Raw genomic sequence first — 14801 nt, 5'->3', positions numbered from 1 at the left:
CCCTACCTTAATCACGTCTTCATCAGAGGACCTGCACTCCACAGATTCTAGAAGGTCAGTGACGGTTCCATCATCCTCCACTGAGACCACCTTGACAGGGACAGCAACAGTCTTCCCAGTGAGAATGGCCGTGTTCAAGATCTCTGCTTCCTAAAAGACAAGGCACACCATTTTCAGCTGGCTGGAGGAAGGCTCACAACAGTTCCAAATTATTATGCACAGATTCATTTCAGACATTAGTAATTTAGGTCCATTAATTTTGATGTCTCTACTCTGAATAGGAGTAATATTGAATAACAGCCGGAATAATTTTTCTCAGAAAAAAAAAAACCCTCTGGGAAATTTCATCTGTAAGAGCATCACCTAAAATGAATGTCTATGTTATCATAAGGACTAGAATCCTTTTCTTTGCCTTACAAGGCGACTATGCATTCTGATTAGTGCTAGAGACAGTCAGAAACTATCCATGCATTTGTACTTCCAAAGGGAGAATAGCCCAGCTTTCTTTTGGTGCAACCTGCCCAATAATTTCTTTTGTATTTAGCAATACAGTGGTAAAGGTAAAAGGTAAAGGGACCCCTGACCATTAGGTCCAGTCGTGATGGACTCTGGGGTTGCACCACTCATCTCGCTTTATTGGCCGAGGGAGCTGGCGTACAGCTTCCAGGTCATGTGGCCAGCAGGACTAAGCCGCTTCTGGCGAACCAGAGCAGCACACGGAAATGCCGTTTACCTTCCCACCGGAGTGGTACCTATTTATCTACTTGCACTTTGATGTGCTTTCAAACTTCTAGGTTGGTAGGAGCAGGGACCGAGCAACGGGAGCTCACCCCGTCGCAGGGATTTGAACCGCTGATCTTCTGATCGGCAAGTCCTAGGCTCTGTGGTTTAACCAACAGCGCCACCCACGTCCCACAAATACAGTGGTACCTCGGGTTAAGTACTTAATTCGTTCCAGAGGTCCGTTCTTAACCTGAAACTGTTCTTAACCTGAAGCACCACTTTAGCTAATGGGGCCTCCTGCTGCTGCCGCACCACCAGAGCCCAATTTCTATTCTTATCCTAAAGCAAAGTTCTTAACCTGAAGCACTATTTCTAGGTTATCAGAGTGTGTAACCTGAAGTGTATGTAACCTGAAGCGTATGTAACCCGAGGTACCACTGTATCCACTCTAATTTAGGCTAAACACATTTAACTGAGAATAAGTCCTATTAAACAAAGTGGGGTTTTTATTTGAGCATGTACAGAGTGACCATCCTAATGCCAGCGGACAGTGACAAAAGACCACAGTTGGAGGCAGCGTGCTTCTGAATACCAGTTGGCAGAAACTGCAGGAGGGGAGAATGTTGTTGAGCTCAAGTTCTGTTTGTGGGTATCTGGTTGGCCAGTTTGGGAACTGAGAGTGCAGGACTAGATGGGCCATTGTCCAATCCATTACACTCTTCCTATGTTCTTTTCTTCTTGGAGTTCTCTCTCTCTAATGAACCAAGCTGGTCACCAGCATTATTCTTAAGACATTCAAAACAATGGCTGAACTGTACTTGACACATTCAGCACCCCTTAGCTCAGCCTATTTGGATAGCCTCTGAATCACACAATGGAAGCTAAATGATCCTTTCTGTGTTGCACCCTAGTGTAACCCCAAAGTAGTTTCATTGTCTCCACTGAAGTTACTGCTGATTTGCACCCTGGGTTAAAAAGAGAGAGATGTCTTTCTTATTCAGAATTCCAAGGCATTTAAAATCAAGGCCCACATGCAGAACAAGCAAATCTTGATTTCATACGGTTCCTATGATTGAAGGTTTGCAACCCATTTGCCCCCGGAGTGACAATTTCTCATGTAAATAGTTTGCACTGCAGGGTTTGAAACATGATATGATTTTACTTGTGGAAGAGAACCTAAGGGCTTGAGAATTAAGTCAGTCAGAAGTTGACTTTTCCTACTTTCTCATCTGGTGGGGGGGAATAAGACCAGTCTCTTTAATCTAATATGAGACAGATAAAAAACGGGGAGGAGATCTTTGAACATCTTAAAAGAACAGAGTTCCTTTGTCCTAGTTCAAAAGAAAGAGGATAAAAACTCCGAGGCTTCAGACAGGTATGAACCAACGGATGCATTCTCCAACCTTGTTTCTCTCAAAGATCCTGAACCTCTTCCATCAGATGTACTCCCCACTGAGTTCAGTGCAACTGACCTCTAACTAAATGTGCAAAGTTCAGCTGCATTATGAAAGCCCCGTCCACACTGCACGGTGGTGATCCTGAGCTGGCATTGCTACTTCTGCTCCCACCCTGCCATAACACCCCGATTTGTAAAATGAGGATAACAGTAACTTTACAAAAGGATTATAAAACTCATGGATATTAGGGATTTTGAACCCTCTAAAAGTGCTCTGTGGAGTCTAAGTTTTCGTTTTTATTTATTTATTTTTATACAGGCAGAACGTTTAGACAAACCAACTTATATGAAATGATCAAAACATTCCAAAGGTCACATCCATCCATCCATCCATGGGTGAATCTTGTGTCCTGTTTATACACCTAGGAAAAAATATATCTAAAAATGTCAAGCATATAGGTTCCTGGAAGCTGCAGCTCCCAGGAAGCAATATGGCATATGGAATTATCTACGTGCATATGCCAACAATATGAACGCGGTGGGCGGGTAGGGCTGACTCTAAAGCTTAATGAGAAAGTTCATAATTATTGAGTCAGTTCAGAACTGAGCTCAGGGAATATTGCTGATCACCGATAAAAAAACACAAGCACTCCGTAAACAGCTGTGCGTTGATGATTTTAAAGAACAAGGGTGGGAGACATGAGGCTGAGGGCACACCCCTCACTGACACTTACAGTTTTTGCCTGGCTGGAATGTCTCCTTGAACTCTTTCTTTCTTGGATGCAGAGAGCTGTGTGTTGAAATTAGCTTACCCTCCAACATGCGTGAAGGGACGCGGGTGGCACTGTGGGTTAAACCACAGAGCCTAGAACTTGCCGCTCAGAAGGTCGGCGGTTCAAATCCCCGTGACGGGGTGAGCTCCTGTTGCTCGGTCCCTGCTCCTGACAACCTAGCAATTCGAAAGCACGTCAAAGTGCATATAGATAAATAGGTACCACTCCAGCAGGAAGGTAAACAGTGTTTCCGTGTGCTGCTCTGGTTCGCCAGAAGTGGCTTAGTCATGCTGGCCACATGACCCAGAAGCTGTACGCCGGCTCCCTCGGCCAGTAAAGCAAGATGAGCGGCACAACCCCAGAGTTGGTCACGACTGGACCTAATGGTCAGGGGTCCCTTTACCTTTTTACAAATATGCGCAGGTCAAAAACCAGGATGTTTTCCGTGATGCATTCCCGGGTGAGTCACATGACCTGTATGTCATCACAGCCACAAAAAAGGGCTTTTTCCCAGGGCGAGATCACAGCGTGAGACTGTGTGAGATCTCAGTGCTCCAAATGCCTGTCGTGCTCTTGTGTGACAAAACAGGCTGCCCCAGTTTTCCCGGGACAGTTGAGGGGTAGGAACTAGCATACGGTGTGAAGATAAAATTTACATTCATTGCTCCACCCACTTTTGCCCCTGGCCCAAAGGGGTGATCTGAAAATATTTGTGGCCCTCAGAAGGTTTGCTGGAATGGAATGTGGCCCTTAGGCTGAAAGAGGTTCCCCACCTCTGTTTCAAAACATAAAGACATTTCAAAACTGAGGGAATTATCAGCTGTCGCGCCTGCCAATGGAAAACAGAGGCTTTAGGTAAGCAACTGTGTATTAATGATGTTATAAACCACTAAGCCCCTTCTATTATAGCGTGTGATTGAAGGATTCCTTCCTTCCCCAATCAAGCAGGCCTTTCTCATTCCACAGCAAACACTTGGACCAGATTAAGCAGTGGGTGGGATCTTTGGAAATGCTTCTTTCTTCATTCCTTTAAGGTCATAGGGGGACTTAGAGTATCCCCTGGGGAATGAAATACTTGTTTAGCCCAGACAGAGATTTCCCAGCACATTAAAGAAGATGAAATCTAAACAGTCCCTCCCAAAGGGAAGAGGGAATGCTAAGATGATATCTGACTCTTTTGAAGAAATATTGTACCCCTCATCCATAACTAACAGAGGATTAAGGGACATGATGATCCAGAGGGATGAATAGCCCTGGCGAGGCTGCCTAGAAAAAGTGGATTTTCCCCATCAAATTTGTTTTGAAATAAAAAGGAGATGTCAATCATTTTCATATAGCCAATACAAGACGATTGATTTTGGCACACAGAATTTTATACCTCACACATACTCATTAAAGTAAGGGAGGGGTGATCATTATTTGTACAGGATGAGGAGAAATTACAGAGTGAAGATATTTACATTACACCAGGAGTGGGGAACCTTTGGTCGTTCGGAAGTTGCTAAGCTACAACTCTCATTAGGCCCGGAAAGCAGGGGTTGATGGGAGGTGTAGTTCAGCAATATCTGCATTGTGTCTCCATGGTGTCCCTCTTAGGGCCAAAACAGATGTAGCAAACCCATGACAGGGCCTCCCAATGCTGTCATTTTTTGAAACCTAAAAGAAGCTTGAAATAATCTGAATGTGATCAGAGCAGCATCAGAGCAGCATTCAACTCGGGTGAAACCAAACACCCCCTGGATGACCTGAAAAGAGGACAAGACAAATTCACAGAGGGTAAGACTATGCATGATTGCTATGTTCTGCTTACATAGTTGGAAGCAGTAAGCCTGTGAACACTAGTTGTTGGGAATCACAGTTGGGGAAAGCACTGTTTCACTCAGGTCCTGATTTCATGCTTCCTATAGGTCAGGCATAGCCAAACTCTGGCCCTCCAGATGTTTGGGACTACAATTCCCATCATCCCTATCCAAAAAGGACAAGTGGTCAGGGATGATGGGAGTTGTAGTCCCAAACATCTGGAGGGCTGGAGTTTGCTTATGCCTGGCCTAAGCCTACTGGCACCAAAGCAAAAGTTTGTCCAAAATGACCTTGGGACCAATGGAGCTACAGTGTGCGAAAAACACATTTCTAGGAAAGGCGTACAATATTTTCTATGCTAGCAATACTGTGCTTAATTTGCACAGCCTCTATAACAGTCCTGTCCCCCGCCAGATAAGAATAAGCAGGAAGCCTGTAGGACCTTGTGGAATTGCAAACTGCTTACATATATTTTAAGTGAGTTTTTAATATTTGTTCTCCAAGCAATTAATATGTGGGGAGCCTGTGGATAAACACATTAGCATTAAGTATAATCTGCTGCGGTTCTTTCCTTAATACAACACAGAATTAAAGAGCCATTAAAACATCATCAGAATGTTCCAACACATTAGCAAGACAGCAGATTGCAGTACACAATACAGATGTATTAGTTTAAGTTCCGAGGACAGTCTTGGCAATGAACTCCCATTGGCTAGGAGGGCGATCTTTGACTGAGTGGCTAGCAAACAGAGTAGGCTGAAGAAAGAAGAAAATAGCCTTTCCTTTATGAAAGTCTTGGGGGTAGTTGAAGTGGTAAGAACTGGTCTTTGCCTGCCCAAAGCTGAATCTCTAAGGGCACAGAGGAACATAGAAAGCTTCTTTGTAAGGAGTCAGAACAATCAAATACAGTGTTGTCAACACCAGGAATGGGGAAGCTGTGGACTTTTTGTGGCTCTACCACTGAGCCACAGCTGTTCCCCATAGCTAGGAGTAAGGCCCATTGCGCACAGTGCAGTATCATATCAAATTAAAGAGTCATGGCTTTCCCCAAAGAATCCTGGAAACTGTAGTTTGCTAAGGGTGCTCAGAGCATAGCTGTCAACGTTTTCCTTTTTTAAAGGGAAATTCCCTTATTCCGAATAGGATTCCTCGCAAGAAAAGGAAAAAGTTGACAGCTATGGCTCAGAGAAGTTCTTGTTGTTGTTTAGTCGTTTAGTCGTGTCCGACTCTTCATGACCCCATGGACCAGAGCACGCCAGGCACTCCTGTCTTCCACTGCCTCCCGCAGTTTGGTCAAACTCATGCTGCTAGCTTCGAGAACACTGTCCAACCATCTCGTCCTCTGTCGTCCCCTTCTCCTTGTGCCCTCCATCTTTCCCAACATCAGGGTCTTTTCCAGGCAGTCTTCTCTTCTCATGAGGTGGCCAAAGTACTGGAGCCTCAGCTTCACGATCTGTCCTTCCAGTGAGCACTCAGGGCTGATTTCCTTCAGAATGGAGAGGTTTGATATTCTTGCAGTCCATGGGACTCTCAAGAGTCTCCTCCAGCACCATAATTCAAAAGCATCAATTCTTCGGCAATCAGCCTTCTTTATGGTCCAGCTCTCACTTCCATACATCACTACTGGGAAAACCATGGCTTTAACTATATGGACTTTTATCGGCAAGGTGATGTCTCTTCAGAGCGGTTAGGAGGATCCTATTCCCCTTGCAGAGCTGGAATTCCCAGAGTGGTTGAACAATCAAACCCTCTTCCCAGGGATATCTGGGAATTGTAGCTCTGGGGTGGGGAATGGGTTTCCTCATAACTCTCAGCACTTTTAACATGCTATAGTTTCCAGGATTCTATGAGTGTTTTAAGTGGGATGATAATGGAGTGCAGATTGGGCCTTACTTCTGAGTAGGAATGGGTGAATCTGACAACTTTGAATCCACCCAGTTGCTTATTTTTCCAATCTGAAGTTCTGTTTTCCACATTTCTACACAGGTTTGTCATTTTTTTTTTTTTTAAATAAACAAAAGAATCATAATGAAGATTAATCTGCACTGAGTGCAAATTCTGGCTAATATACACCCCCCACAAAAGCATTGGGACGCAGGTGGCGCTGTGGGTTAAAGCCTCAGCGCCTAGGACTTGCCGATCGAAAGGTCGGCGGTTCGAATCCCTGCGGCGGGGTGCGCTCCCGCTGCTCGGTCCCAGCGCCTGCCAACCTAGCAGTTCGAAAGCACCTCCGGGTGCAAGTAGATAAATAGGGACCGCTTACCAGCGGGAAGGTAAACGGCGTTTCCGTGTGCGGCTCTGGCTCGCCAGATGCAGCTTTGTCACGCTGGCCACGTGACCCGGAAGTGTCTCCGGACAGCGCTGGCCCCTGGCCTCTTAAGTGAGATGGGCGCACAACCCCAGAGTCTGGCAAGACTGGCCCGTACAGGCAGGGGTACCTTTACCTTTACCTTTACAAAAGCATTTCCCTCTAATAAAATGCATTCTGTATGTTGTTTCCCATACAAAAAAGCATCTTATTAGAGGGAAATGCTTTGAAAGCATTTGACACTTTCCCCCATTATATGCATTTTTGTACACACTACTTGGTTGGAGAACTGCACAGCAAAAATCGGAGAAGTGGGAATTTTGAAGGATGGCAAAGATCCATTTTTATCCTCTGATTCTCCTACCTAATATAAACTGGTTAGCTGCAAACTTTTGTTCTTGTGAAGTGCATCTAGCTCTTCCTTACATGCTTTCTTCCATTTTTCAGCTTCCATCTTGGGTAGTAACATAATTTCGGGGATTTCATTATCTCTTGTGAGGTAGGACAGTCTCACTTGTGGTACATCTCTGTGCAGTTTGACTGTTCTCGCTTTGCATATTGTTCTGGGGAAATGCAGATTAGGTAAAGGTAAAGGGACCCCTGACCATTAGGTCCATTCGTGGCCAACTCTGGGGTTGAGCACTCATCGTGCTCTATAGGCCAAGGGAGCTGGCGTTTGTCTGCAGACAGTTTTTCTGGGTCATGTGGCTAGCATGACTAAGCTGCTTCTGGTGAACCAGAGCAGTGCACGGAAACGCCATTTACCTTCCTGCCAGAGCGGTACCTATTTATCTACTTGCACTTTGATGTGCTTTCGAACTGCTAGGTTGGCAGGAGCAGGGACCAAGCAACGGGAGCTCAACCCTTCTGATCCTTCTGATCGGCAAGCCCTAGGCTCTGTGGTTTAACCCACAGTGCCACCCGCGCCCTGCAGATTAGGTAGGTTCACTTTTAAAGGTGAACTGAATCAAAATTCTCACCCACCCCTACTTCTGAGTCAAACATGCTCTATCTAGTAAACTAGTCAAATTGCAGGCATCCCTTACTGAATGATTGATTGATTGATTGATTGATTGTTTCAAATCTGTAGCAGGGAAGGACGGGGAAAGAAGGAATGACCAGGAAAGAGAGTTTGGGGTCATAGTGGATAGCGTAATGAAGGCATTGATCCAGTGCATAGCAGCTGTGAAAAAATGTGAATTCCATTACAGGGATCATTAGGAAAAGGATCAAAAATAAAACTGCCAAATCATAATTCCTTTGTGCAATTTTGTGGTGCAGCCATACTTTAATTATTGCACACAGTTCTGGCCAGGAGTGTGCACAGGTCCCAAGATTCACCTTCTCTCTGTTATATGTACATTAAAAAAAAATAAAAATTCTGAACTGTTTTTAAGTTGCTCTGTGTTCTCTCCATTTCAACAGGCCCTCAGAGCTTCTCTGCATGTAACCAAGCTCTGCGTTCTCCATTCACTGCAGTGGGGTATCAAAAAATGGCTATAACTCCCCCACACTTTGTAGGCACAGGAACCCCTGCCAAGTGGATTAAGCAAATAATGATCCTCTCCTTTGGGTTATTGTAGGGTTTTTCGGTAGGAAAAATCAGTAGGAAAAACTAAGGAGATGAGCAATCTGTAAGAAACCTGGGAAACTTCAGACAAATTGTCCCAGGGCCTTTTATGTTAGATGATTTTCCTGTGTTATAAAAACGGGAAAAGTCACTTAAAATAAATAAATAATAATAATCATTTTTTCAATACAAACAACAACTGCACAAGACACATACAACAAAAACCATAATAACACTACTAACACAATTTGACAATTCAGATTGGAATACTGATATACCTATGACTACACCTTTACAGGGGTACCTTTACCTTTACCTTTTACACCTTTTTAACAATATTTCCCCACCTCTGCTCCCCCTACTTCCCACCACTGTACGCCTTATCACTTAAATATTCCTTCCAGATTTCTTCATATTTATCCATTCTTAATTTGCGTCAACATGCAATTCGTTTGTATGTAGCTAGTCTGTCCATATTATCAATCCATGTGCTCAATGGAATCTTTTTGCGGCTCTTCCAATTCATCAAAACAAGTTTTTTTTGCTTCTAATTCACATTTTTTTTCCTTGACTTCCCCCCATTTCTGCAAATACCCCTATCCACCCTGTGAAGGGAGAGAGAGGGAGAGCTGTAATTCTGAATTGTTTATAAGGAAAAGTAATGATTGGGAAAGAAGCAGGACACCCCAAAAGTCCAACTCTGCTGCTCACACCCTGCTCTCACAGACAAAACTTAAAGAACAATTCCCACATGAATAGCAACTATTTATTGCAACATCCCTCCCTCTAAATCACTGAAGTAACTGGAGTGCACTGATAAAATCACAGCGAGCTATTTAATCACAATGACTAAAACGTAGCCTGTTTGTCAGAACTAAAGATCCAACCACCACCAACCTCCCCTCTTAAATTCTGGAAATTTTCCAGTCAACTTAGTTTTTCTGGTCTCAGAAAATAGAATGAATGAATGAATGAATGAATGAAAGGGCTGGGCATTGAACTTTAGGAAAACCAAAGTAACAGCTGCTTGAGACACTGGAGACTCCCTGACCCCCCTCAACATGCCTTGTTAATGAAGTGACTTGGGAATGTGAATCTGCCCTGAACCACCCGATTCACCTCTGTTACGCAGGGTATACCCAGAGCTGAGGCATGTCTCCAGTTCTGGTCACTGGACCTCAAAAATTATATTATAGAACTGGAAAAGTGAGAGAAAAGGGCAACAAAAATGACCCGGGGTCTATATGAAGCATTTGCAGCTTTTTAGTTTAGGGGGGACCAGAAACCAGGGGATACAAAATTGTGTGTGGCATGGATAAAGTGGACGAGACCTCTCTCTGCTTCTTACTGCTTGGATCTGATATCCTCCAACAAAGCTGAGGAGGCAGCAATGCTCCAGAATAGCAACGGCTGGAAATTGCAGGATCCCACCTGCGGGTTGTTAGAATTCTTGCTCTGTGATTGCAGTCATGGGATTTTTGTCTATCACATGATGGTTTATGTTTTGACTCCACAGAGTGGGAAGTGACGGAGACAGGATGTTTGTGTTATTGTGTTCCGTGAAGTGGGACTATTGTCCTTTGTTCTTTCCTCTTTGTTGTCTCATGCTAGAGAGAGAGGGAGCCATGTTGCAGTGCTCTGTGTGTGTTTATATGTAAATAAAGTAGATTAGCCAAAATGCTGAGTTGCTGAGGTCTGTTACAAAAGCTGCAAAGATTCTGTGCATCCCTAAGTGTGCCGGTGTCGGTGGGCATCAGTCTCTGTGATGTTTGGGCAGAAGAAAGTTTTTAAAGCTCCCGAACAAACGTCCACGAGGGAGGGAACATGCCAGTCAGTCATGTGTCTCTGCCAGGGTCCTACTTGAGTGTAGGCTGAACTCCTGACACGGGTTTCCCACAGGGATCTGGTTGGCCACTGTGGGAACAGCGTGCTGGACTATGTGGGCCACTGGCCTGATGCAGCAGGGCTCTTCTTATGTTTTGGGTGGTGGGAGATACAAGACAGACTAGAGGAGGTACAAATGACATGCAGATGAGCAATGCATCTGACTGCTACAAGATGTAGCAATGGCTGCCAGCTTGGAGCAACTTGCAGACTAGACAATTCATGTCAATGGCTATAAGTCATGAGGGCTGATCAGAGGCACTGTCAATGGAGACTGGTGGCCATTAGGACTGTAGAGCAGAAGAAAGGAGGAACCAACAATATGTGGATCAGAGTCAGCTAATTCTGGGTTAGTCCCCATCCTCCTCCCTCCCATATTTAGCAAAGGCAACACTGAGGATGTATTCTGGTGTAGGGGATAGTTTTCCTGATCATGATGCTCCATTTTCCAATGTACCTTTCACACAAAGGTGCCTGGTTGTGTTGAGGAATTGTGGCTTTTTGACCAATACACGTTATGCTTAATTTCATCCATACTCTTAGGCGTGGTTGACAGGTGACAATTGGCTTGGGGAAGAGTGAAGGAAGGCTATTCCCCTCATGTTCTGCTGTTTCATGTCCCCATGTGGCTTGCGCCTGGGGAGAACAGCCTTTGCTGGGGTAGACTGCCCTTTGGTCAGCTCCAGCTGGGCTCTACTTCTACTGTATTATGTTGAGAGGCTCACTGCCTATGCTGAGACCAGAGCAAATGCCTCAGTTTACCCCCTTGTAGAATCTCGCAACTGTCGATTTGCACCGCACCTAAAGCAACGTCTTCTCTCTCTCTCTCCCTCCTGCCTTGGGCTGGGAGCCATCTCCACTGCGTCAAGGTTCACGCCTCTGCCATGCATAACTAATTTCAAATCTTATTTAGCATCAAGTCTCAGAATTAAGAAGCTAAGTGACAGCTGTTTAATTAACTCCTTAAGCTGATTAGACAGCATTACCGCAATCCCCCCAAGGAAGAGTTTATATCTGTCAAGAGAGCCGAAGGGCCGTGTTAATGCTTCTGTTTAAATTTAGTAAGCTTCTAAACCAATATATTCTAAAATGTTTGACATCCTCAAGGAGGTGGACAGATTCAGACATCCCCCCTCCCTCTGACATCAACAGAAGCTGCTCTGCAATTGGACAAACAGCTGCATGCGCTGGAAGCTGGAGACTGAAAGCAAACGGGGACCGTGTTTGCAATGGATCTCATTTATTTAGTGTGAACGTATTATCTTTGATTAGATTGGATTAGCAGATTATTACAGATTAGGCAGGAGCATACACCCAGTGGGCAAAGCTCCCCCCCCCCCATATACCTTGTTGTCAAGACAAAGGCATATTTGCAGGGGGTTTAAATGTTTGAATCAGGAGTCATCCGCCCATGCCTCCTTTCTGGCCCTTGGGATTCTCCCCAGGAACACCCTTCACTGACCACTGGCCCTGCTCCACACCCCTGAATGCTTAATAAGGTAAGCTCTGCCACCTTTATTATGATGTTTATTATTCGTTACTAAATTTATATACTCTCCTTCATCCAAGGAGCACAGGGTGGCTCCTTACATTTAGAAATACAAGGTGTGGTGGCACAGGAGTGGGCTTTTTCTGGCTGAGATATCTCAGTCAGTAGAGCACAAGACTCTTTAATCTCAGGGTTCGAGCCCCACGCTGGCAGAAAGATTCCTTCCAACACTACAATTCTGTGATTTTGTGGCAGCCTCTACATTGTGGAATTCTCTCCCGAGAGATGTGCTGTAGCATCTTTACTGTGCAACTTCCACCATATACTGAAGGCACACCTCTTTAGCCTGGCCTCTGAAGAGTTTGGATTTGATATCTTGCTTTATCACTACCCGAAGGAGTCTCAAAGCGGCTCACAATCTCCTTTCCCTTCCTCGCCCACAACAAACACTCTGTGAGGTGAGTGGGGCTGAGAGACTTCAGAGAAGTGTGACTAGCCCAAGGTCACCCAGCAGCTGCATGTGGAGGAGCGGAGACGCGAACCCAGTTCCCCAGATTACGAGACTACCGCTCTTAACCACTACACCACACTGGCTCTGACAGTTAAAGTCCTGTCATTTGTGGGATGCACATCTTTTGCTGATCCTAGATGCCTTTGTTGTGTTTGGAATGCTTACACTGTTTTACTTGTTCCTTACAACTGTATATAGGATTGCTGGAACTCACCCGGACACCTTGGAGTAAATGGTGGTGAAGAAATTTTATAAAGGAAACACAAATAATCACGTCTCTTGCTTCGCAGCACGGAGAGGTTTGCATTCAGTTGCAGAAACAGCTGGATTTTGCATGTCTGGCATGCACTTGTTCCTCTGCCTCCAATTGCCTCTGGCTCCACCCACCATGACCCTGCCTCCTCCATCCTGAAAACTGTCCACAAGGCTTAGAACCAAAGAGGACCAATTTCATACAAAAATGGGAGTAAGTCACCATAGAACACGATGGGACTTGATGACATTCTGTAGCTCTCAGAGGGAACTGTATCATGGGAATGACATTTCTGCCCCCCCCCCAGGTAAAAACAAAGTTGGAGTCCTCAGAATGCCATGTGTATTTTTCATTTTGTTTCATACATTTGTATTTCCCCAAGGATTTTAAAGACTATCCCTTAAAAGCTAGCATGGAAAGAGGATGAGACAGACTTAGCCCCATCCCATGTGAAACTGGACTGAACTGGACAATAAATTGTTGAATTATGTTTCTCCCAGTTTCTTAAAAGTTCATTCTTCACATTTCCACAACAGTTTACTTTAAAACAACAACAACAACAACCCTTATGACAATTTATTAGCATTTTAATGCATTTTCCCCTTATATAAACACATTTTTGCTAAGGAATTTTCCTGTAAGTTACACAAATATATGCATCTTTGTGCACACATTATCCCCAAAAAAATGCATTGCTGTACACAAAAGTTGGCTGGAAAACTGCACTGGAAAATTAAGGGAATTCAGATAAGAGCAAATTTCAAAGGATGGCTGTGTTTCAGAAAGTGGGAATCGAGTAGGTTCATCTTTAAATGTGAATTGAACTGAATTTCTTCTGCCATCACTAATCCATCCTTAGATGCTTCTCCCTCTTGCTGTCACTCCCATTTCTTCCTACCACACACATTTCCTAATATATGCATTTTTTTAAAAAATATGGTTTGGGTGGACGTCTAAATTGTAAAATTTGAATAATCATTTTGAAGGATGCTGGTGCAACAGTTCCCATATTGTTTTGTACAGTGCAGATTTGATTAATTTGCCTTCAAATAAATGCAAACTAAATTGAATATCTCCTCTCCCTTCTGATTTATTATTTGGCTTTTGAATGTCAGCACCCTGCTTTTCTCACAGAGACCCAAACGGAATAATATTATAAATAATGAAACACTGGGCAGACAAAAACTTTCCTTCTCTTCGTATTAATATTCTCAAACTCTTCAGGCCCCTTTGATGTTCGGTGTATCTCCTTTGGTGCTTTTATCCTTCCTGGGATCCTTCTTCCAGCTTCATTTATTGCTGTGTAGTTTTAATGGGATTGTTTTATTATGCATTTTAATCATGAATGTTTATATTTTAATGTTTTAATGGGATTCTTTCATTGCATATTTTAAATATGGATGTTTATATTTTAATATTAGCATAACTGGGTCTTTTTAAATACTTCATGAACTGCTTAGAAGCCTATTTGGTTGTGTTGTGCACCAGATCCAGCTGAATCCTGGATCCAGAAGCAAATTGGGTTGTTTCGCATTGATCCAGGATTCGGTCTGAAAAGGTTGAGGTAGCCCCAGATCAAATCATGTCCATTTGGAAAGATCCAGGTATGTCTAAAGGTGAGAAGCTGTCTGGTGGGGAGAAAGAGGGGGATGCACATCTCCCCTAATTTAAACATTGTGTGCACATTTTATAGTTAGAGAACTGCATCACAAAATTTGCTGAAGAGCAAATTTCAAAGGATAGCCATGTTTGGGTCCACATATGGAATTACAGTGGTACAGTTATAAACACTTCGGGTTACAAACACTTCAGGTTACAAACTCCGCTAACCTGGAAGTAGTACCTCGGGTTGCGAACTTTGCCCCAGGATGAGAACGGAAATTGTGCACCGGCGGTGTAGCAACAGCAGGAGGCCCCATTAGTGAAAGCGCACCTCAGGTTAAGAACGGTTTCGAGTTAAGAACGGACCTCCGGAACGAATTATGTTCGTAACCTGAGGTACCACTGTACTGCAAAATTCTGCCCCTTTGGAAAGCTTCTCCTAGGAGTCTATTGCTCTAACCTTATGTTATTGATGGTGGGTAACAAATGCAA

General features: G+C 44.0%; 1 protein-coding gene across 1 annotated transcript in view; it reads right to left on the bottom strand.

Annotated features, from left to right (window-relative positions):
- The window catches only part of LOC307204695 (transmembrane protein 132D-like), a 500406-nt gene that overhangs the window by 48471 nt on the left and 437134 nt on the right, over positions 1 to 14801 (bottom strand). Inside the window, exon 5 of the mRNA XM_079956511.1 lies at positions 7 to 150. Coding sequence (XP_079812637.1) covers positions 7 to 150 — 144 coding nt within the window. The remainder of the gene's footprint in view (positions 1 to 6; positions 151 to 14801) is intronic.

The sequence above is a fragment of the Podarcis cretensis genome, assembly GCF_951804945.1.
Source record: "Podarcis cretensis genome assembly, chromosome: 16".
Lineage (NCBI taxonomy): Eukaryota > Metazoa > Chordata > Lepidosauria > Squamata > Lacertidae > Podarcis > Podarcis cretensis.
The sequence above is the reverse complement of the archived record's forward strand: the minus strand, read 5'-3'. Positions and strand labels throughout refer to the sequence as shown.